Raw genomic sequence first — 24590 nt, forward strand, 5'->3', positions numbered from 1 at the left:
TTCTCGCTACATCGCAGACGGGGCTAACAACCTCTTGATTGTTGTTGTCTTCTGGGTTCAAATGTTCCGCCAGATCTATTCGTGTCCTACGTGGCCAATTGTAAGTTGCAATTGAAGAAGGAATACATGAAACCACGCTCAGAACAACGCAAGCCATAAGGCAGAAAACGCGAAAAAAAAAAAAGAGACGTTTTTACGAGTACATATGGCTTATTTTGATGCGCACATCAGCAAGCTTCGACTCATTTTTTTATTTGACATCTAATTTGCGCGCAAGTTTGCTCAGAATTACGGGCAACTTTTGTCTTCACCGTGTTTTCAAAGAAAATACAGGTTGGCAAGTTTGTTATTACTGCTAAACTTTAGTTACTTTTGATTTATGACTTTGTTTTGCATAAAAACTAAACCACTTCTTGTATGAGAATAAAAATTAAGTACTTGTCCATATTTTGTTCTTCGCATGGGAACTTCAATAATTGTTATCGCGAAAATATTGACTCCGGAGTCAGACCAGTCTTCTCACCGCATGATTTATGTTTACGTTATTCGTGCGTTTTCACGTGAATATCTAATTATGATTGGCTAAATTAGACTAAATGCAGAGATGTATAAACAGTATTTGACAGCGCCCCTGCTCTCATGGCTTGCGCATCGTGGTAGGATGGCACATTGCAAGCAGAGTGTAATGCCCCTGCTCCTTCCAACACTTGCAGGAGAAAGATGTACGAATCATCTTGGGCAACTTCGACGAGTTCTGGGCCCGGAAGGTATTCTGTCAGGTGAGTCAATGTGTGACAACGAATGATTGCATTTTCGATAGATAGTGATTGAGTGAGCGGCAGAGCCTTAGGGAGGGACAGGAACTTAGTGAGTGACAGGGCTTGGGTCAGCAACAGAAATGGAGGAAAAGGAACCGAACGAGGGTTGAGGAGGAGCCCCAGTTCGCAACCCAAGCCAACGTTTCGAAAAGGGAACTTGTCTTCGTCGGGGCACAGACGAAGAAAAGTTCCCTTGTCGAAACGTTGTCTGGGCTTGCAAACGGAGGCTCCGCCTCAATTTTGTTCTGTTCTCTTTCATAATGTGTAACCATATTCATTAATGCGCTCTTCGGGTAGAGGGAGTGACAGAAATTCATTGAGCAATCGATAGTGGTTAAGAGTGGGAGTGGCAGTGAGTGAATGAATGAGAGTGAGCGAGCGAGTGAGTGAATGAGTGAGCGAGTAACAGTGCGTGAGAGTGGGAGGGAGTGACAGTCAGTTAGTGAGTCACAGCGATTTAGTAATAGTGATTTAATGAGAGATTGAATGAGTGATCGAGTAATTAATAATGATTTAGTGAGTTAGCAATGACACGAGCGGGCTTTTGAGTGAACGAGTTAGCAAGGGACGGGAGTGAGGGCCATTCTTTTTGTCATTCACTGAGCAGTAAAGGCAGCATAATTTTGAGAAAACACGGAGCACATTCTTAAATACTGAAAATATGCTTCCGATGAATGAATGGAAGGCGAGTCAGAGTGCGTGAACACAGCGTGAAAACGCTTGGTGCGAAGCGAAAATAAACACCGTTTTTCTTTGCATCTTGTTTCTATTGGTTTCTTCATTCGCTCGTTCTTACCTGAATAGTATTTTTCTTCTTTATTTCGCTTATTTCCTTCTTTTTTTTCTCTCTCAGTTGCTTTCAGTTTTGTTCTCTTCTATCTTTTGCTAATCTCATTTTCTTCTTTAACGGCCACTGCATCCTTCTCTCCGGCGGATCTTTCATTAGAGAGATTTAGCTTACCGTGATCCGCGATCCGTCACCGTGACCCTCTACCGCGCGTGGGCGGGGCGCACAAGCTTATTGGTCCCGACGCGGCAGGTCTATGTGCCGACATCAAGCATGTGCCGCCATCTATCGGCGTCAAGGGGATCTGGGCATGCTCAGTGGAACGCGCGGTGGCGGATCGCCGTAGCGGATCGCGGATCACGGTAAGCTAAATCTCTCTATTATCTTCCTTGCTGTGTATGCAGGCCTTCAAGATGGGCATGTACGGCCGCAAGTACCAGTGGATCATCGTAGCCATGTACGCCGAGCGGTGGTGGGAGACCCCGCAGAAGGACGTGTCGTGCGAGCCGGCGCAGATCGTGGAGGCCGTCGAGGGATACATAGGCACCGATCTGCTGCCACTCAGCACCAGCGAGAACATCACCGTCTCCGGACTGGTGAGCGAACTCGCAGCGCGGGAGTTCAGGTTGCTGAGGCAAAAACTCGTCTGGCTAACGCCTACAACAAACAGCTTTTGACTCTCTCCAGATATTGCCAGCGGATCCAAAACTATTTTCTTTCTATTCGCGCCTTTCCCTTTAAGAGAAAGTACGGAATATTTCAGCCAACGTTAGGTCTTAGTAAGGTAAGGAGTCCGTTTCGCGGTCCTTTCTAGGTGCGTTTGGTAATTTTACAGCAGAAAAGTAAGCACTGGGCTACTAGAAATATAATATTTAGATATAATTGTAAACAGATGTATACAAGAAGAAGGAATGTAGCTGTATGCAGCATGAAAAGATCCTGAATGGCAGAAAGGGGAGCCTCCTATACAGCAAACAAATAAAATATATGAAAAAATACATGGCGGATAAACTTGATTTAGATTATTTGAAATATTTATGTATAAATGGAAATTTTAGCTGATTTAAAGTCGAGAAGTCACGGCAAAGAAAAGCTCCATGGTGATCCTTTACAAACAGAACTTGTTGTAGCCGACCCTCAGGAATTCACATTAAAAAAAAAAACATTACCTTAATATCAGCTCGGTTCTATCTCCGGTTCAAGTCGATGACGATGTCTGTGTTGAGTTTTTTCATCGTTTTTAGTTACAAAAGTACATTTGTGATATGATTAGTGTCTCCATCGTTGTAGCTGGCCTCGGTATTTAGAAATTTTATGGTCTGTTTTAAATGGCAAGAAATTATTATATGAGGCTGAATAGTTGAAAAAAAAAAACTAGCCTTCATGGTACACCTTTCTTTTAACGACATCCATATCACGGCCTTCAACTCCGTTCCATGACATCGGTGGAAGCTGCTGCCATAGGCGAAGTATGTAATGGCACAGAAAATATCTCTCATATTTTCATCCACCACTGTAAACTCTTCCCTATGGCATCCCGTGGGATGATTTCATAGAGCCGAGCCTGGAAATCTTGGAAGTCGGCGTTCTTGGGTGGATGTAGGGAGGGCATAGGCAGATTTTAATTTTTTGTGACTGCAGTGCAACAAGCTCAAGAAAGTGTTTTTTGAAGTTTATTCTAAAGAAAGGTACATCGAATACGTAGAGAAACTGGGCCAATCACCGACTATGTAAGTAAAGAAGATTTTCAAGCAACAAACAGCAGCAGCTCCGGCAAACGCGAATGTCGCAGCCTTAAACACACGAGCGCGACGGATTCAGAGAATGGGTAAAGATTAAAGATGAACAGTGGTAATAATAAATATTTATTGCTTCTTTGTTTTTATGCAAACATGCCACAAGGCATATTATAGAAACTCATGTAAATTATTTTCGGTAAGGAACCGGAGCAGGCTCCCACTCTGGTCGTTGTCGATAAGCCATTTAGAGAAGTCCTCTTCCCTTGTTGTGGTTAGTCCCACTTCGCGCAGATTCTGTGTCCTTGATGCCCTTGTCCCTGCACAAGTCCACAGCAGGTGGCAAACATCCACTTTTGCAGCTGGTGTGGAACACTTCGGGCATTCTCATCGGCATGTTACCGACGCGGTAAAGGCCGCCCCAGCTCTTATCGTTCTAAGGGAAACCTCCCCCAATCTCGTTAATTATGAGGGAGGGGGAATGTACACGGGGGAATGAGGGCACGTGTACTTTTCCTTGAAAATAATGCCAAGATGGGATCAGCGGAGCGGGCATCAAAAGGGAGCCTGGTGGGGGGCGCATTAGTGTTTGGAACGTCGTGTGTGAGGTGGTCAAATTTTTTCTGCTCAGTGTTCTCAGCATCGTCTTGTGTCCAATGTATCTGGATGCGTATCTTTGTTTTTTTTTTTATTGAGTGCGTAGATTTCCTGGGTTACACATAACGTCTTTGTCACTTTCTTCAGTTGTTTTATGGAGGCTAAGGAGTCTGTATAGATGTGGGCTTCTGTTATGGAATCTATTTTATATGGCCTCCGCGAAGCTATTGCTTCTGCTTACTTTTTTTCGCGCGCGCGTGTTTGTGTGTGCGTGTGCGTGCGTGCGTGTGTGTGCGTGCTTGCGTGCGTGCGTGTGTGCGTGTGTGTGTGTGTGTGTGTGTGTGTGTGTGTGTGTGTGTGTGTGTGTGTGTGTGTGTGTGTGTGTGTGTGTGTGTGTGTGTGTGTGTGTGTGTGTGTGTGTGTGTGTGTGTGTGTGTGTGTGTGTGTGTGTGTGTGTGTGTGTGTGTGTGTGTGTGTGTGTGTGTGTGTGTGTGCGTGTGTGCGTGCGTGCGTGCGTGCGTGCGTGCGTGTGCGTGTGTGCGGAGAGGAAGGGGGAGGGAGGGGGCTTAAACAGCCTAGGTACACCCTGGGCTTAAACCATAATGCTTTCTTCTTACCCATCTTCTTCTATCCTTAAGTATTCTGGCATTACCTTGTCTATAAAATCCCCGTGAACTTTGTAGCCTCGTTTCCATTTACATCTCGTCTTTTCATTTCGTCCATGCATTGCTACCATCGTGTATCGCTTAACGTAATGCTCCTAATCAGCGGAGAACCTGGCGGACCCGGCGTAATCAAACTGTGACTAAAGCATAACATAAATAGTTACTACAAGTTCGCAACATATATAATATATCGTCACGACATGTAACCATGTAAATTTAAAAAATTGCACTGAAACGAAAATTTGAATTGGGTTGAGATGGCAACCAAAAGGCAACAATGTTCATACGGCCTGTTTAAAGTGATGCCTTAAATCTATGGTTTATGGTTGTCCAACTAATGCATTGGCTTACGACACTATTCTATAATGAGATATGTGTGCGACTGCGGAGACTATGACCAAGAGATTAGAGCAGCAAAGTGCATATCGGCAAGGCGCCACTGTGCGCGAAGGAAGATCCCTAAGAGAAGCCACTGGCGGTAATCATTACTGGTATTTCGTCATACCCCTGAAGACGAAGGTTAAGTGGCCCCCATATATATATATTTTTTTTCATTCTGGCGCACTGAACTTTTCACTCTCTCCCCGTCCAGCATTTCGTCGTTCCCCTACTGCACTCATTCAGAAATTACATAAACAGCGCATATGAAACAAGCAAACAGTAGACAATTGTTGGTATGTGACATCTTAGCGTACTAAAATCTAAGGAACGTTATTCGTGAATGCTGGATGCTTATCGAGATCAATGCAATACAGTACAAGCCTAGCGCGCACTCTGTCCGCAAATTCCACAAACAATGCAAACTTCTTTCAGTATACCCTCCGTTAGTTTTCGCGCTTAACGGAGGGAACAGGTGCCGTAAAAATAACCCCGCCCTCTGCGAGTACCTCGGATCAATGAATTCTTAGTCTGTACATCGCTGGCTAGCCTCTGACGTCTACAATCGACACGCTTGAGAGACCCCTCTCTCGAGTTCTTCTTTTAGCACCACCCCTTCCCCTGCTTTTTTGTTTCTGTTTCTGTTTCATTTTTACTATTCTTTTTCTCGCAACCGCCACTGCCAGCTCCATGCCAATTCTTTCTCGCCTTCGTGGAGACAGACTTCGTGACTTGCACGCGCCTTTCCTGCCCATCTAATCAGAGTGCGGCGGTGCGAATGAAATGCAGAAGAGAGGGGAGACCTGCTGCTCATGTAAGGGACTCAGTCCTGTGCGTATTTGCATTCGCGCTGTCCTTCTTTGACTCTGTTTCCTTATCTCGAAAAGGTCGCGGAGCCAACGGACGATTTGAGAATGCGTCACTGTCGCAACCATCGGATGTGCGACACGCGAGAGAATTCTCAGGGGGTCCATGCGTCGGGGAGATAGGCCAGAGCCTATTTTTTTTTTTTTTTTGTTATTGGAGCATGAAGGCAAACCCAATTTATTTGAGCTCTCTATTTTTTTTTTTTCGCAAATAGATTACATTAGCGGTGCTCAAGCAAAACGTTTTTCATTTTTGTCGTCATTTGTTCTATTTCTTTTATGACATTGATGCTCCGCATTAATAGTGCGGGAGTTCTAGAAGAGTTCGAATGGAGTTGTCAACGCCTTCGGGAATCGTACGTACATCGCTCAAGCGCTGTTGTTTGTAATGCGAAGAGGGGCCCCTCAAGCTGCTTCCGTGCATCTTTTTTCCTTGCCGTTCTCCATATATTTTATGGAAATAAACAAATCAAGTGAACTGAGCTTAATTGAATAGCGAAATAAATATCGGTTTATTTCAGTACTTTAAAGAATCAAATAGGGTATTCTGTATTCACTGCGAAGCGAATCGAATATTTAATGCAGAAACACGTTTAGTACGAGGATGGTTTGAGAATAAAAAATAATTGTCCGTTAATTGACGGCAGGAGTGTCGGATTCATGTGACTCAATCGGCGTTTTGTGCCAAACAGTGTCCACACTCCGTAGCGAATGAACGGGAAGGCAATGGGGATTAGTCGAGCAATGCACCGCCGGCTATTACTAGGTACCAAGCAGCGTTGAAGAAAAAAAAAATAGCTCCAGTATGCATCTAACACTACGTCCACCATGAGGTACACCTGCATGGTTAGAAATTTCCGGTTCGCGGTCTTACGTGCTCTCCTTGGAAGAGTGCAGGACCGTGCCGCGTTGTTTATCGCGCTATCAGCTAGTAATGTAAGTTTACGCCCACCGTTGTGTACACCAGAAGACAATTATAGCTGCTTTGTTTGAGTCGACACCAACTCTCGGAAGAACTGGTGATTGTGCACTTGGCTATCTTATGGCAAGTTACCCCCTTTGTTCTCACTTGATTAAATGCTAAGAAAGCTTGGAAAGTGTGGCTAAAGGATCGTTCTTTGCAAATCCCTTTCCTGAAATGACAACGTTTCCAACAGACTTACTACCTTAAAAGGGCTTGGCTGTAGGCCAATCGATGGGGCATTGTCATCTTGCCTCCGTCCTGTTGCTTCCGCGCTTTAATATACTACCATCTGACCTGATTCTCGGTTTCGTGCACCAATATTTAATGCCTATATTATTCTGCCTATAGTGGTCTCACTACTACTGAACGCGTTTGGCTTATCATGTAGTTTTTATACGTTATCGTAAGAAGCTTGTTCTGATTAGAACGCGGCACTTCTTGTCGTCGTTGCCGCCGTTCTAGGAGGTCGAGAAAAATCCCAATTGCTCTACTGGGTCATGAAGTCACAAGTAATTCACCTAGCGCGGTAATTTCAAGTGCCCAACATTCTAATAGAGCTAACAAATTGTTTTTTTTTTTTCCAGTTCTTTCCCCTAATCTATTCAGGGAGTGAGGGGAATTTCCAAAGTTCTGTATCAAATTCGGGATAAATGCTAATCAGGATCATCTTATTTGGAAATGCCCCGTTTCTCTCAGGCATATTGATGGAATCAGAGAGAAAGAAACCTGGGATTCTCTCATCCGAAGCCGGGCTCCGCAGCAGCAATCTCGAGCAATCCGTCTGGCACGGAAAGCTTTCGGAAGGACGCCCTCCTCACTTGGAGGCACCCTAGGATCTGACTGAGGAAGCGGAGAGGCCTCTAGATCGAAGGCAATAAAGTTATCTTGAACCAAGAATTGGGCGATGTTCATAATGAAGCAAACGTTATCGAGGAAGTTCCTCTAATGGTAGTATTTCAGAAAAGATAAGTAAATAATTAAAATAAATTGGCCATCATTGGGGCTAGAAATCCGGTCATCTGCATACCAGTTGGGCACGCAACACATGCGCAACTGGTGTGCAGATATACCAAAAAGGGCTGTTGGGGCTAAGCGTGTTAGAGGGGCACCTAGCGAAGGGGTTTTCGTTCGAACACGGAATATGGACTTGTTAAAGGTGCTATCGCGCTTACTCTCAAGGTGAACCTTAAGCGTCCTCCTATTATTATTCTTTAGCTTTTCTGGTACGTGCATGAACTTCGCCCTCAACATCAACACTTTCCCTCTCGGGACTTCTTCAGCGCGCACCCGAGAACTGCCTCCCCTAAGCCATGCAGTCAAAGGTGACAGCGAACTTATAACCAAATCGGTAAATAGGTTAAGAAAGAAAGAATGAAAGAAATAGCGTAGCGCTCAGCGAGAAACTCGTCGTTTGTTTTAGCGCTCTGTACAAGTTGCAAGACTCGCGACAGATCACGGGGGTAAGATGGAGGGAAGATTATTTCTTTCTTTTTTTTTTTGCGTGCCATTAATGGAAAAAGATGCTCCTGAGGAGCGAACTCCACCGCGGTACACGATCCAAAGCTCGAAAAATAATACATTTAACGCGAAACAACTAGGAAAGGGCGATGACACAACACATAGACACAAAAGAATTCTTTCGTGTCTATGTGTTCTGTCCTCGTCCTTTCCTAGTTGTTTCGCGCTAAAAGTATTCCTATTCCAATATGAACCAAATCGCCCAGCTGAACGTTTTATTGATCCGAAGCTGCACTCTCGCGGCTTTGCAAATTTGAGGCAAAGATGAGTGAACCATATTCGCCTGCTCCCTTTGTTTGTAACTTAATGATTCCAGCTCGACGACGTGCGTATTTAATCGACGGGCCCTCATTGCTCCTCTGTGAGCACTTTGAGAAAGATTGCGCATGCTTTCAGGAGGTGCCCACCTCGTTTGGTCTATACGCGAAGCAGGCCCCCAAGAAGTCCAGGCGTGCGATAAATTGCGCGAAGTAGGCGCATTATGGGCCGATAACGACTCTGCTTCTCTCCGGAGACCAGATGAGGGGCTCAGCCAGAGCGCTACGCCTGCCCAAGTAATTCCGTGCAGCACGCTTGCACTGGCGCCGTATTGTCTAACTTTAGAGCGTAACACAGTTTCATATGATTTTTTATCTGGGCGAAATTACATCGCTTATTCTTTTTTGGCTTTCGTTCGCAGCAAAATTCGCGGTCACGGCTGAGAACCGAGTTTATTGGGGCATACTTTTTCCCTCCACTCGAACCAAACCAGACACTCTCGTGTTGACTGATTAATTGCTATAAAATCTGTGACTGCTGTATGGGGAGGGTATGGCATCGTGGTGCCACCTCCTGCATTTGCGTTAATGCACAGATGTACTAATCGCAATGCGTATTTTAAAATGGATACGAGTGGCATTTGGGCGAGTTGGTAGCATTTGGAAAACGAAGCAAGAAGACAAAGTACAGGCAAACAAGTCAGAGCTCGTGTGTGTAGTTCCCGTGTTTCTTTCTCTTTCTCTCTCTCTCTCTCTCTTGCGTCCTTTAGCACTTTTTATAATCAAAATTGAGATACCTATATTTTTTTTTTTAACACTCTTCAGCTTCTTATCTTCTCTGTGCTGTGAAACTGACCCCTTGTACTGCAAACCCAGCTGAACCTTCATCCCCTCTTCCTGTAGCATACTTGCCACTAAGTTTCACCCCTTTATTATGTATACTTTGTTGTCGGTGAATTTTTGAAGGTGCTATCATTTCATGCTTTGAAAACATTCGTGCCTACCACAAAACAACGATTCTTGCTTCATATTCTGCTGTACTTCTGATTTTTGATGCCGCTTGCAACAGCCGTTTACCAAACATCAGAGTGGCCTCGCCGTGGTGGTGCAGTGGTAGGACGCTCTACTATTGTGCCCAAGAATGCGGGGTCGAATCCAAGCCGCGGCGGTTCCTTTCGATGGAGACGAAAAGCAAGGCGCCCGCGTGCTGTGCGATGCCAGTGCACGTTAAAAGAGCCCAGGTGGTGAAAATTTCCGAAGAACCTAAGTACGGCCTCTCTTATAGCTTGAGTTGTTTTGGGACGTTAAAGCCCATAATACCAAACGAAAACATCAAAAAGGGTATATATTTGCACTGGCCTTTATGCAGACTCAAGTACGGCTCGAGAAGCCATGCTTGCCGTGACTCGGCCCTAGAGGTATGGTGCCAGCCTGGAAAGCTTTCTCAATATTGGGCTCCAAGTACAAAAAACGCCGCTATGCGAGATTATGCATGTTGATGTTTTCACATATGCGGCCTATTAGAGGACAGATTGCCTACCTATTCGGCTTCCACGGTGTTGAAATCGCAATAAGGACTAATGAGCCAGTTGGGTGCAGCAGCTGGCATTGCGACATAACCTGCGCCGTGTTCCATGCGCAACAGCTGTAATCCGTAACGACTGTCGTGATTGCGCCTCTTTCAGTAATGCCTATTCCAGGTGTCATTAACGAGAGATGCATATAATTAGCAAGTAAATGTTTATTAACAAGAAAAGCTTCCTGTCATTTTCAGTTTTCTCTGAAAGCACTCTCAGAAAAAAAAATCATCTATGCGATTTCTCCGCAGAAATCTTTCAGAACGCCTGGTATACTGTCATAAAAAATGAACAGCTGATGTAGTATTACCAAACATTTGTACCGGGGTAGCGCGCTCCCTTGTGGCGACCTCCTCAATGGACGTATATATTTAGTTTACTCTCGGCAGGTGTGTGTGTGTGTGTGTGTGTGTGTGTGTGTGTGTGTGTGTGTGTGTGTGTGTGTGTGTGTGTGTGTGTGTGTGTGTGTGTGTGTGTGTGTGTGTGTGTGTGTGTGTGTGTGTGTGTGTGTGTGTGTGTGTGTGTGTGTGTGCGTGCGTGCGTGCGTGCGTGCGTGCGTGCGTGCGTGCGTGCGTGCGTGTGTGCGTGTGTGTGTGTGTGTGTGTGTGTGTGTGTGTGTGTGTGTGTGTGTGTGTGTGTGTGTGTGTGTGTGTGTGTGTGTGTGTGTGTGTGTGTGTGTGTGTGTGTGTGTGTGTGTGTATATGTGTGTGTGAGAGAGAGAGAGAGAGCTACGGCGACAGCTGCTTAACCTTCTTTCTGATGCATTTCTTCTGTGTTAAACTATCCTTGCTAGTGTTCGCCAGCGCCGCACTACTATTTGACATTGATAAACAGCCAAAAAAAAAAACGGTTCCTTTTATTTTCCTAGGTGACTATGGCTGACGGCTCCCTTCTGAAGTATCTCATAACGTGCCACTCATTTTCCATGCATTTGTTTGCATTGAATGTGTATTGTAATATCCGCGCATTACTTCAGTTACCTCTTCAAAGGCAGGTGGCAGATTTTCTATGGCGTCAGCTGTCTAATGAACGTAGGGTCGGTTTCGCGACGTTCGACATCTGCGATTGAAATGTGCGGCCTCCTCGACGTATGTTACATACTTTCTCCGTCGTGTGTTTAGGTATCTTATCAGAGATGAACTAGCCATTGGTATTTTTGTTTATCTTTGAGATCGGGCTGGGCCTATGAGTATCTCACCGATGCCCCACAACATGAGGCAGGCTGCTCTGGGCTAAAATAGGTCCGGCCTTGAATAGTCCTTCACGTGATTTAGTCATCTGATGCTACGCTGGAGAGGAATCCGAACAGATGTCTTGGCAAGCATTGCGTCAACTTTTGACAAATCCCCAATTGGTTATTCTTTATTCAAATACAATCAACTCCTTATTGCTTATGCGTGTGACCTGCTTACACAAGAAAGCACGACATCAAACAGAGCAAGACTGCCCACAGTTTGAGGGGAAAATGTGGGTCGTATCGAAGACCGTGACAAATGTAGACGACAGCTGTAGATGTCCCATACGCTCACAGCTGTCCTATGTCGATACAGCTCTGTCGGACACTGCCAGCACATCCTGGAAGTGACCGCCATGTTCATTTCACAAACAGCCGCGCATTGTAGGGGCCTCCATACCAGGTGATGACAGCTGTTCTGGCAATGACATTATTACTCCGTACCAGGCACTTGTAGCCGTATGAGGCGGAAATATCAATACCATATAGTGACGACTGTACTGCATTTCTTGCGAGGTCCCCACAACGCTCATGGTATCCGGCTATGTTCACACTAGCAGCATTACTGTTATAGTGAGTGCTCTCGAGAAAGGATTCTTGTGGATCATAGCGCGCGCTCTCTCTTTGGGTAACATCATATTAGACGTATCTGCGGATTCTACAGAAAACGCGTAAAGAAACGTCAAAATGTCCAACGACTCCGCCTGACTTCAACATCACATGGAAACCACGCTGATAATTTCAGGGATAGAGCGTACTTTAGTCCTATGAATTTCCACGCCATTTGCTATTATAGGGAATCAGTATTCTTCGAAATGCACTTAATGGTTTTTGGTTCCGGAGTAAATACGAGACCCTAGGACAAGTTCCACTGCTGGAGGGGATACCGGTGTATGACGGGTTTCAGGTTTTCAAAACCCCACTCTATCGCCTTCTTTTAGCTGTGAAGGCTGCCCTTACACCCTTCGGAATGCTGCACGTATCTGGGCCGCGGCGAAGAATTTACAGACCGATCAACTTCGCTACGTCAGCGCGCACGCGCGGGAAGAGGGGCTGGCACGCTGACGGCGCGAACGCGCGCCGTCCCTTTGCGGAGGCACAGCAGCCTCGGCACCCAGAAAGAAAGGCCCTTGCGTTATGCAAACACCACGAGACGGCCGACGACGACAGCTGCATCCAAGTGCCTCGATTATCGTCACTGCGAGCCGCCATTTGCGCGCCTATAGAAGAGCGCGCAAGAGTTGCAGCAGCCCGCCAATGGAGAAGAACGTCTATAGCTCATGCATGGTCCCGGGGCGAGGAGAAGGGATGGAGGAAGGAGAAGGAGATGCATCTACTACTTTGCGAAGAAATCTCGCAGTTTTTCCTCTCTATCTTTTTCTATTCACCATGTTTATTTTTGTCGCCATTTCGCAGTTCCCGAAGCGCCCGTCACATTGCTTTACGGGGTTATTTTCTTTAGTACCTGCGAGCGAATGCGTTTGAGGCAGAAGTGCAGCGATATTGCCCCGTGCTCACCATGTGACCCCCCCCCCCCCCCCCCCCAATTTCCTGTAATGTTTTCAGTAAAAACAAAATGAAGTAAAAGAAGGATTTCGAGTGTCGGCCCAGTACGAGCGCCCCATAAGAGTGTTTCCATTGAGCAGCAAGCTAGTGTGTTAAATTGTATAGCGACAGCAATCGTTGCGTAGAGTGACCTAGCAATTTCCTTCAGCGAACCATAAAATGTGCCTCCTTTGCCTTCGACGCATTCTATAGCCCTATAAGATGCAAAATTTTGATTACTTTTCAAAATTTGGCGCCTCTTCTTCATTTGCAAATCGTCCCTTGCAGAAATGTAGCTCGATGTTTCGCATATTCTGAATAAAATACTTAACATAGTTTGTAACTATCCATGAGGGTGAGTCATTAAACTTAATTGGAACTCGGTAGTTTGGGCCCAACTGTTCCTTCAAAATGAGCCACGGAGAAAGGAAAATCTCATTCCTTGTTATTTCAATTCTCTCTGTTCGTCTCATGTGTCTCTTCCGCAGTTGTTGCTTTCCGCAGTTGTTGCCTGGCGATAACGGACGACATTCCGCTGGCTGGGGCGGTTGCTTTTGTGGTTTCGTTTCGTTCACATATATATATATATATATATATATATATATATATATATATATATATATATATATATATATATATATATATATATATATATAGCTGTGCTTGCTTATAGACTAGCTGCCAGCTTTCTCCAGACAATTTACTTTGCTACAATGGTGCACGTCAACTGAGGAGTCTAAGGATGTGCGTGAGAAACAACTTCTTTCTGTATGTTTCACCAGTCACAAGCCAGTTCAACTGTGGATGCTAGTCTGAGCGCTTGCCCTATAGTTCCGCTGAAAGGACAGCCGTGCTTTTTTTTTTAAGTGTAATAATCAAATATTAATTGCAAAGGGCAGGATGCTAATGAGCGTCGTGAAACGTGGCATGTAGCAGGTTCATACTGTCAAGCAAACCACGGGGACTTCTTCAGAAAGTTTATGCTGACCATCTACGGACTGTATTCAGCAATGACGGACGCACAAGTTTGATTACTGGCGCACTTCTTCCCACGATCAACAAATCTGTAACTTGCTTCCCTCTCTGGAAACAAACATTGGACTCGTCGCGGGAGTGATTTTTGTCAGCGAACATTCTTGAAATATATCGTCAGAACTAGTTCCATCGAGCTAGGCTGTATTTACAGCCTGCGATGTGCATATTAGAATACCACACTAGCTCGCCCTGGTCCGCAAGCCGGGCCGGATTACTAGCATTTTTGCGAGGCCTGAACCGCCCTTGAAGTTGCGGGTCCGGGCAGGGCTGGGGCCCGTAGGTAGATGCCACGTGTCCGCCTTTTGATTTGTTTATTGCGAAAGCAATGCTACTTGCACTTTCAAGCCTTCAGCGTAGCGAGGCAGTGCATACCATTGACCTTTAGCTTCACCCCTGGTGTGACGTCATGCCATCTGCCGCAAAAACCGGGGCCCAACTCGCACCGTCAGCCATGCGAGGCGATGCACACCAACGGCGGCCTAACTCCCGCGAGGAGCGCTACAGACGGAGTGACGTCATAAAGTTGGATAAATCGGGCCCTGGCTCACGCCGTCAGCCATACGAGTCAGAATCAACCTGCTAGGACCCTGGCATTCACGTTTTCCCTATAGGCCACTAAGGTGCGTTCATACGGCTCGGTTAAGCGGGGCTTTATATGTGGGCTGAGGAAGAAGAAAAAGAGAAGAAGAACGTTCTGTCCCCCGCAGCTGATGCTTTCGCTCAATATTTGGTTCAGCAGCGTTGAACTCTTGTAATTTTTTCTTCCTTTTGGGAAGTCCACCCTCGACGCGGATGAAACAAGATCATTTTGTTAACTTGGAGAAAATGGAGAAAAATTGTTCAGCGCTTCTTTCCTTACATTTTGGCATCTCCACTGACACTAAGTCAATGTGCGGCCATTAATCCAACACAAATTTGTGCCGATAAAAGTTGATAAACCAATGTGTTTATACGATACTGTCATACGAGTTGCGCACCCATTTCAGAACTCCGTTGGTTCTGCCAAGCATTGCTACCTTTAGACCGGCCTGATCTAATGGCCTATGTGTGAACTGGTCACCTCACTTTCCCACTGCTCTGGTTTCAAATCGGAGGTTTCATATTTTGCTTTATTTTTCGTGCTGACAAAAACAAATGTCATTGATGTCATTGATGTGATTGTGAGGACTGGCCATAGCGTCATCCTTCCAGAAAGTCTCCTTCAAGCAAAAGCTTCGTTGAAAAATAGCCGAAGTCTAGCATTGTTAGTGCTCCTCTTAATCTTAAAGTGAGAAATTTGTACCATTCGTCTCGTACAGCAACCCAATTAGCTGGCCCACTTTGCCGATTCGTTTTGAGGCGTCTCTGCCCCACCTTATACGGTTAGTGGGAATAGAAGTACAAAACATAGAGCGAATAGTAAGGAGCACTAGCGTTTTAGACTCATTTCATCTGATACATCCTCTTCGCGTCCGCGAGGGCTCACTATATCACTCGAGAGCTATCTTCAATTACAGCTGTACTTAACCCTGCTCGTACGTACTACTACAAAAAGGGGGTCAAAGGTCATATAAGACGTCGGGTGAAAACACGCCGGTTCACTATGAGAAATGATGTGTTCGAACGAGCCGACTCTTTACGAGAAAACACAAAATATTGTAAGAAAAAAGGTAACCTCGTCGCAAGCAGCCACCGCGGGGTGAACTTCCAATCTTGGAAGCTTAACGAACAGTGCGCCCTATCCGACCGACTCCCGCATCTCTATTTCAGTCTTGCCGAGCCATTGCCTTTGCAAGCTTCAAACATTAATTCCGTAATGGCCGTACCAGGAAAGAAGCGACCCAGGCCGGGACGTTCAAAAGAAACATCGGAGAGGATCCTGATTGCCGTCGAGATTTATCTGGCCGAGCCAAATGCGATTGCGAGCGGAACTGCACTTCCTCAGGTCGCTCTTGGCTAGGGAGAAAGAGAAGAGCAGGGAAACACAACACAACAATGGAGAATACTGTGTGGGGCTTCGCTCCAGAGACCTCTCATATAATTAACCTAGGTTTTCTTCCTTCAAGTATATTTTATTCCCCTTTACGGTCTACCTTTGCACTGCTCGGTTTCTCCCTCCCCCCCCCCCCCCCCCCCCCCTCTGGTGTGGCGATGCCTGGCTACAGAAAACAAAGCACAGTACTACACGGCTCAAGAACCCATCTTACGTAGTATGTTCGCTTAGAAGCTGCACGCGTCCTTCCCAAACATGTCAAGGAACTGGCATTGTCGCTTGTTTGTTCGGTGGCTTTAGCGCAGATGCTATTTGGTTGTTGCTTGACAGGGAGGTAAAAAAAAAAACAGTACAACTTATATAGGATAAGCCAAGGTGCCCATAGTCACAGGGCGCTGTGAGAAAAAGGCTCAATGTAGGGAACTGATGGGGTTTGGGACTCAGGGTGACAATTTGTAGCGCGTGGTCATTTATACTGCTGCTTCCGGCATGTTACCATCCGGACTGACAAACTCGAGCTTCCCCGTTTATCCTTTACATCGCTTATTTTCCCCTCATTAGTGCAGATTAGGAGCCCAAAACCCACTTCTTGCTATATTAAGGTGAACCAAACATGCGACCGGCCAGGCATTTCGGTCTATCACAAAGCAATAAGTGACGTTTTTTATTTGTATTTGACATTTTCCAACTACTGTCTCATGCGTTGTAGCCATAACGCCGCCATTCTGGTTCGATTACGTGCACGAGCAGAATTTTGAACGATAAAGCCCAGTTTCTACTCGGAACTCTATTGCTTGCTTTGCACGCCTCATTTCTTTCAGTGGCATCGCGCCTGCATGTCTTGCCTAACAGCAGTGACCGCATCCTTCAATAGACTCGCCGCGGTGGTTCAGTGGCCCGGGCTACATGTTACCTGCCGAAGGATTGAAGCCGTGCCACGGAAGCCGCATTTATATGTAACTGAACTGAAAAAAAAAAAAAAAAGACAACACGCATGCATTTGTTTTGCGATTAGAGGCCTCATTTAGGATCGACGAGTGGCTTAATGAATGCAGAAACTCCCGCTAAACCGCGCCTTTCGCTGTCCTAATTTTCTTCTATCCTCTCGCTCACGGTGTGCCGTGCAGTTTCTCACTGCGCCTTGCCTTTCCGTAAGAAATGTTTTAATAATTAATAATTAATTTTTTATGGAGCTTATCATAGGAGGTCGCTGAGGGTAACAAACTGGATTCCAAGGGAAGGAAAGCGAAGCAGGGGGCGGCAGAAAGTGAGGTGGGCGGATGAGATTAAGAAGTTCGCAGGGGCCAAGCGGATGCAGCTAGCACAGAACCGGGTTAAGTGGAGAAATATGGGAAAGGCCTTCGCCCTGCAGTGGGTATAATCAGGCTGATGATGATGATGATGATAATGATGATGATGATGATGATGAATTAATTTTTTCACCACCGGCTGTCAACTCGTTCCTCTTGGCCGTTTCCTGCGCGCAGACGCCGACGGAGTACGAGGCCGAGTACAACCTGATGCGCAGCGGCGAGTACTCTCGCTTCCACGGCTACGCGTACGACGGCATCTGGGCGCTGGCGCTCTCCATCCACGCGGTGATTGTGCGGCTACGCGCAAACGACACGCGCATCTCCGAGTTCGACTACCGCAAGGCCTCCTGGGGACGCCTCTTCAAGGAGGCGCTCAACGAGACAAACTTCATCGGCGTCACGGTGAGCTCTAACGAAGAGCTTCGCAAATTTCAGTGTGTTGAGACTGGATGGTTAATTAACTGGTGAGCTGGCGGAAAGGGGGCACTGTATCCGGTTTTGGGAATGCGCGAGTGAAATTCTGCGAAATAATCTCGTTGGTGGCCTGTGCTCAATCTAAGTTTTGCTCCTTGAACCTACTTTAGGAGGTGCAGCACGACCTCTTAGACAAAGTGCCTGAGTATGGTGATGATATGGTGCCTGGGTCTGGTGACAAGATTAGCACCGTATTTAGAGGGGGACATCTAGAATTGGAAGGTCTGGAATTAGCGGGGATTGGTTCCTGTGGGAAAAATTATTTCGCGTTACTTCTGTCCCCCTCCTACCAGACAGACCGCAATAGGGGTATACCTCAGTAGCATACCGCACAGGCGTATGTCGAAACTGTGCTGAATGCTCTATGCTCAAGTAGACAAAATGCCTGAAGGTGTCAAACGTTGTACTACAGTTGAAGAGGTCTATGAAGGAAACTCGGGAATGATATACGGAGGATGAGAATAAGGCAGGGAGAACTGCGGGGAAGAGGGAGAGGAACCAAATCTCAAGTCCGTCATTTTTCGCAGGGCCCCGTCCGCTTCTTTCGTAACGAACGGAAGGGCCAGGTTCTCCTGAAGCAGTTTCAAAGTGAGTTTTCTTTTCTTCTTTTTCTGTCTCACTGTCGCTGTGCTCCGTAGTGCATATTCGTAGGTATAATAACTTGAAGAGGACAAGCTGTCGGGCTAGTTTGTTTTCCGTAGTTTTTGCAGCGCGTAGCCGGACAAGGACGAAGACGGTCTTACGTGTTCCTCCGTCTTCGTCCTTGTCCGATTACGCGCTGCAAAAACTAAGGTATAATAGTTGTTTTGCGGTTAACTCTCGTGAAACACTTTGCTCAACCTTGAGCTTTGGCGGATGATTGCCTCAACAGCTGTGGGTCATAAAGGTCAACCCCATACAATATACATTTTGCTCGACCACTAACCCCATTGTAGTGTCTGAAAGATTTGGTAACTGCTGATTTTGCGAGCTGCTGGACAGATTTTTATTCCTTCGGTACCACTTTATGCGGAAAGCACATTTGACATCGCCGAAGTTGCATGACCAAACGCACCTTTCTTTATACGCGAACTTGTAGTCTTGTACACGTTTACTCATTTTATCAGAATTGTGTCGGGCTTCTTTTTGTTAACGTTTACCTTTCTGCACCTTTGACGTCTTTTTATGTAATTCTTGAGATAGGCTATCCCGCTTCTCAAGTATTTCTTGGGACTGCCCAGAATCAAAATGGTCAAACAAACAAAAAAGAATACTAGATCGAGGAAGCCTCTGCAGGTCTCCGGAAGACCATATATAGTCTTATTCTGGTACATGAAACATGCGTTGCTGTTGCATTTGTTTTTTTGTTTGTTTTTTTTTTTTTTTTTTTTTTTGCTCTTTCGTAGTCGACAGTGCATGTGCGCATGCAGTGCATTGTAAGAAAATGATTCGTGTTTTCTAGAGTGGCTCATAGATGGCAGCACGCATTCTTGATGGTCATGCCTTTCGCTACCGAGTGACCCCCCCCCCCCCCCCCCTTCCTATATTTTTTTTACCCGCTTCTGTTATTTTTATTTTCACTGACAAATAGCTGTGTACAGAATTGTACGTGCTGCTATTTGCCTTGCACGAGAGGCACAGTCCCCATCAAGCCACTGACTAGCTTGTTCGTACAAAGCTTGGATTTTATTTAAGGCAGGCAGTGCTCATGCGCTCTTCCGTGCCGGCTTTGAGGAGCTTCTTTAAAAAGCTCCTCTTCTGGAGGTTTCGGCGGAGCCACGTTCTGCTTCCGCAGCCGCTGGTTCTAGTCGTGCACGGGGTTGTAAATAGCAACGCTTTCTTTTATTCTGTCGGACACCGTTATGAAAAAATCTTCCGCTTTCTTTCGGAGAAGTTTTTTTATTTTCTCTGATCGCCTTAAGGTTCACAATCCTTTTTGTCTTCTGGCTCGAAGTGCTTTACAGAAGATGCTCGCCCTAGCTTGCCAAGAATGAGTCCTACAAGTATTTCATGCTTATTATCTACGGGGAAAATACTGAATAGATGCTAGCATCTGCAAAAACGCCAGCGAATAATTAAACACCCCTTATTACTCTTTGCTTCAGTCCACTTCTCTCCCATTGGAGATCGCTTAATTAACGCCAGCCTGCTTCTGCAGAAAACCAAGAAGTGAAGATTGGCGAGTTCGACTGCCTTACGGACTCTCTAGACATGTCCAAAGGTGTTTCCGTCATCTGGAGAGGTAAGCTGCCTTGAGCAACAGCAATCACCCTGCCGTGTTTAAGCGCTGCATTGTGTATTTTGAAGTCTTCATCGATTTTTGTACAATTTCCGGTCGCCTATCATAATATATTATATTAAAAACTCGAAAGCATATTTTTCATTCGAAAGCCAGAACGCTGCCTAGATGCAACTAAAAGAAGGTCACTAAACGCCTTCCCTAACACAACTACAATCGAGCCCAGATACGCCGAGATATTTGGAATTAGGAACTATATAGAATGCACACTCTTGACAAATCAGTGTAAAAGGAGAGGAAAGTGGCGCAGTATATCCAACTCTAACTTCCCTGTCCTTGAGTATATCGAACTAATCCTTAGGAATCTCTAGTCACGTGCAAAGGGTGAGAGGGCAGCACAGCTTTGGGCATCGGCTGGTAGTGTTTGCGTTGTATGGCTGATTGACTGGTGAACCTGAAGTGTCCCAATGAGGCCATTCGACCTCTTGCACTCACTCTGCGCACCATTTTATTTGTTTTGTGGTGAAGACAACCTAAGTAAAAAAGAAAGTTACAGCCCTTGCTTCCCAGACGGAGGCATTAATAGAAATTACCTCTGCCCGAAGTTCAGTGATATTATTCTATTTATTGTGTACTGATTGCGTGATCAGTAATCTTATAATAAACAATCGCTTTTTGCAAACAGCTATCCACTGATACTTCGATGCCAAGCAGGTTGTTCCTAACAACTACCAGCGGAGCATGCGCTGGCAGAATGTCGGAAGGCGAAACGTTGCTATAGATACAAGAAGTGCGTCACTGGCGGAGGTTTAAGTTATAAATAAGCTAACCTTTATCTATCTTGAAATCGAACTATTTCGCAGTTCCTCTCGAATTCTACGTATCCGGGTTTGACTATAGTTTTTCTTACTAATTGTTACTTGTTTTATTATACTAGTACAGTGCTTCGCTATAGGGCTGTATCAACGTTTGTATGAATGTTCTACTAGTGTGTGCCTGTTTCTTCGCATTTCCCTCACTGATTCGCCATTCATTATGGGCGGTATACTTGAAGTCTTTATGTTCATCCTGATCGTATTGTATTTACTCCTTTTATCCTTCCTTAAACGGAGTCTGTGCTGTGATGCTGTACTGCCGAAACAAAGGTTCCAAGAAGCGGGAAAAGCAACCTTTATCACACAATCCATCTGAGCATGACAGAAGAGGACTCACCATGGCAGCCATTTTCCCTCTGGAGTTGAAGCGCGGGCAGCTATCCAACGTATTTCTAGCAAGGAATGGAGTAAACAAGTTTCGCAAAGACTAAAGTGGTTTCATTCATGGCAGTTCTAAGCCAAAGCTGGGCATAGCGCAGGCCGGTGTATATGACCTGCAGTGATTCAGTGTTGCTCGAACGCATACCTATCGCTTCATAAACAGAATAAAGTTCTTGCGTGGTGAGTTGGTAAGGCATAAAAGTGCACAGAGAAGGTCGGGTAGAATGACCCTCAATGCACCATAAGGGCCCCATCTATTTGCATAATAAAGAATTACATCGGTTGGTAATTTCTGAAGGTAGAACGAATTTGTAACAAGGGAGTAAGTACTCCTTAGAATGCAACAAAGCGCAGACACGCGGCTATGGAAGAAAGCTGTACAGTTTACACGGAAACGTCGTAGTTTAAACAAAAAAAATTGTTTTGGTCCAATGTCCGAACTCTGCTCCACCGTCTTTCAGAAACTGTTCTCTACCAACGAAGCTTACCAGGACCAGGAATTTTTCTTCAAATCTTAAGCTTTTAGTTTTCCTTTGTAGACGTATGGCTGCACTTATGTATATATTTGTAATTACTCTGCTGTTATAGATATGTTACTCACTGATCGATGAACTAGCTCTGCTGCAATTATCGATGGACACATTATGGAAGCGATGATAAATGTGCTGAGTCCCATGATGCGATACAATGCTGGTAATGCTGGGCGGCTTTGTTGGAATAGTGGAAAACGTGACTGATAGTAAGCCTAATGGTTACAATTTTTATCTGCAAAGCGCGGGATGAAGGATATTGGCTCGCACCCCTGAGCGCGCACTGTTCCTGCAACGGCAGGAGCAGTGTGTTTAAGGGCCCTGAAGTATTTCTGATATTCATTTCAGGAAATGAAAAAGTATACTTTTCGGGATCTACATTCTGATATTCATTTCAGGACATGAAAAACAAAGTATACTTTTCGGTATCTACAAGGGCAGCTAGCTTGTAACACTGACCTGGCGCCTGCACGCTTCGTGTAATATATCTGAATGCTTATAACCTAGCTGAGTGAGGAATCCCTATTGATTTCTGGTTCATAGTAAAAGTTTTCTTGTCGACCGCCGATGCACTCGAATCAGCAACTACCCTGTGAACCGGGTAGTTACCGTCATTACATTCCTTTTCACGTGATAGGAGGCACTGACGCCCCGAAGGACCGGACGCTGATCAGGACCATGCAGACGCGGGTGAACGTGACCATTTACACCAGCCTCTGCATATGCAGTGTGCTGGGAATCATACTCGCATCAGTGTTCCTCGTCATCAACATCAAGTTCCGGAACCAGAGGTATCGCGTCTGTCCATTCCCTCTTTTTCCTGGCCCAAACACTGTCGAAGCTTCCCTTGTTTCACGCCAGCAACGAATTAGTCTTAGCCTGTACATTCTTGTTTGCTTGTTTGTTTTTTTGCGTTCATGACCAAATTTTACCCTGTCGTTAGGATCAGCACTTATTATTCAATCTTTAATACATACTGCAGCTCCTGTTGTCGCCACTGTGCCCGTGCTGGGTCGGTCTCATTCTTGTGTCCTTTTTCTTTTGCCGTAATTCCACTGTGAACCCATTTAATGGTTGATACAATCCTGGGAATCAGTTTTAACATAATCAAGAATGTAATAAGAATGTATATAAAACAAGATGCGAGGAAGTCAAAAGAATTAAAACGTTGTACGATAAGTATAGCATAATTACCTAACTCATCATGGGGAATTAACAGCTGATAAAAGGGAGTTTAAAGAAATCGGACTATTCCAGCGATCCAGGTCTCACTCGCGCTTCCCAACATTGAAACATGATTTTAGCACAAGGGTGCTGTTTCCCGGGAAAAGCTTTGCCCAATAACGTCTTTACTGGTGGTGACGTGAGAAATACATGCACAGTCAGAAATGCACTAATAAAAATTCAAACATACCTCCCTTAGTCAGTGTCATAGCCCGTTTAACTTTTGTGGCAGTGACCAGTCAAAGGTGAGGAATATAATTTACATTTTTTTAACGAGACGCCTGATTGAACTTCAGCACGTATACTGCCGTTGATTGTAAGCCAAACATGTGATTAAATACGTCTTGCGTTAGAACTTCGGTATATTGAACCCGTAGCTGTTCTCGCCAACGGCCGCATATGAGCCGAAGCTCCTTCAGGCGTGCTTATGAAACAAGAAATAAAACATAAAAGAAAAGTTAAAAGCAATGTTAAACATAAAAGAAACGTTAAAAGGGGCTATGGAGGCGCTGCGAAAGTCGTGTGTTGGAATTTTCATTTTTACGCATCTGACTGCGTCCGTACTTCTGACGTCACAGTCAGTAAATACGCTCTCGGACTGTGCTGTGTGTGCGCTTTTGTATCCCGCCAAGTCGTACGTGCTGTGACCTGTGTTGCGATAAAAAAAAAAAAAGTCTATATACGGTCTTCCTACCATTGCGCCGAAATGTCAGAGAGCATTTCTAACAAATTATATAGTGAACGAGCTTGAGATGCGAGGCCCCTGTGCGCGCAGGTACATAAAGATGTCCAGCCCTTACCTGAACAATCTCATCATCGTGGGCTGCATCCTCACGTACACCAGTGTCATCCTGCTGGGCATGGACTCGGGCATCACCGGCGTCTCGCAATTCCCGTACATATGCGCGGTAAGTACACCCTGCTGAGTCACCACCCGTCTCCTTTGCGAATGAAAATTCCTACGTGGATGCATGGCTCTGCCGAGTACTCTTAAAGAACAAAGTATTAAATCTTATTGTTGTCGCGGCTCACCGACAACAATAAGAGAAGGAGCCTTCTCCGGTTCATAACGGAAAATAATTTACACGGGCTTTTACAATATGCTTATGGTGAGCTTGCGTAATAAAAAAATTAAAAAATGGCGGTAAATGGTACGGCCACGAATGGTAGTTAACATCTAAGTGATTTTATTATTTGTTCATTGTGTTCGTTTGATTATTTAATTTTTAATAAATGCCTCGGGGGACAACATATAGTGTTGATCAAAAGTTCTCAGACCACAGGATCTGTTTTGAGGTGTTGGGAAGTTCACGAAACCCACGAAGCTTAAGACATCGGGCGATTGAGGACAGCATGCTTCCCTCTGTGGAACTTGATAATTCCACAGGTGCTGGAGTACTGCACGCAAAGCAGATCTTGGGGCCTGGGAACTCATCCGATAGATTCTATAGCGAAGAAACAATGAAGGTAAAGCAGAAACCACAATATATGCTCAAAAAAAAAAACGCAACATAATGTTACAAAGAATTAGCAGAACTAGCCTCATCTTCTAAGCGCATTAATCAGCGGAATTTCTTATAACTTCAGTTCATATACCCTTGCATTCTGCGTGGAAGATTCCTGAAA

The 24590-nt window shown here is 45.3% G+C and overlaps 1 protein-coding gene across 6 annotated transcripts in view; it reads left to right on the top strand.

Annotated features, from left to right (window-relative positions):
* The window catches only part of GABA-B-R2 (gamma-aminobutyric acid type B receptor subunit 2), a 332986-nt gene that overhangs the window by 260535 nt on the left and 47861 nt on the right, over positions 1 to 24590 (top strand). For all 6 annotated transcript variants that reach the window (XM_084577253.1, XM_084577256.1, XM_084577254.1 and 3 more), the window contains exons 5-11: positions 714 to 779; positions 2010 to 2201; positions 17437 to 17664; positions 18264 to 18324; positions 19874 to 19957; positions 22378 to 22531; positions 23740 to 23872. In XM_084577253.1, the coding sequence (XP_084433379.1) occupies positions 714 to 779; positions 2010 to 2201; positions 17437 to 17664; positions 18264 to 18324; positions 19874 to 19957; positions 22378 to 22531; positions 23740 to 23872 (918 nt within the window). The remainder of the gene's footprint in view (positions 1 to 713; positions 780 to 2009; positions 2202 to 17436; positions 17665 to 18263; positions 18325 to 19873; positions 19958 to 22377; positions 22532 to 23739; positions 23873 to 24590) is intronic.

Source organism: Amblyomma maculatum, chromosome 8 (assembly GCF_055883805.1).
Source record: "Amblyomma maculatum isolate TAMU_Amacu chromosome 8, ASM5588380v1, whole genome shotgun sequence".
In the NCBI taxonomy this organism is placed as follows: Eukaryota; Metazoa; Arthropoda; class Arachnida; order Ixodida; family Ixodidae; genus Amblyomma; species Amblyomma maculatum.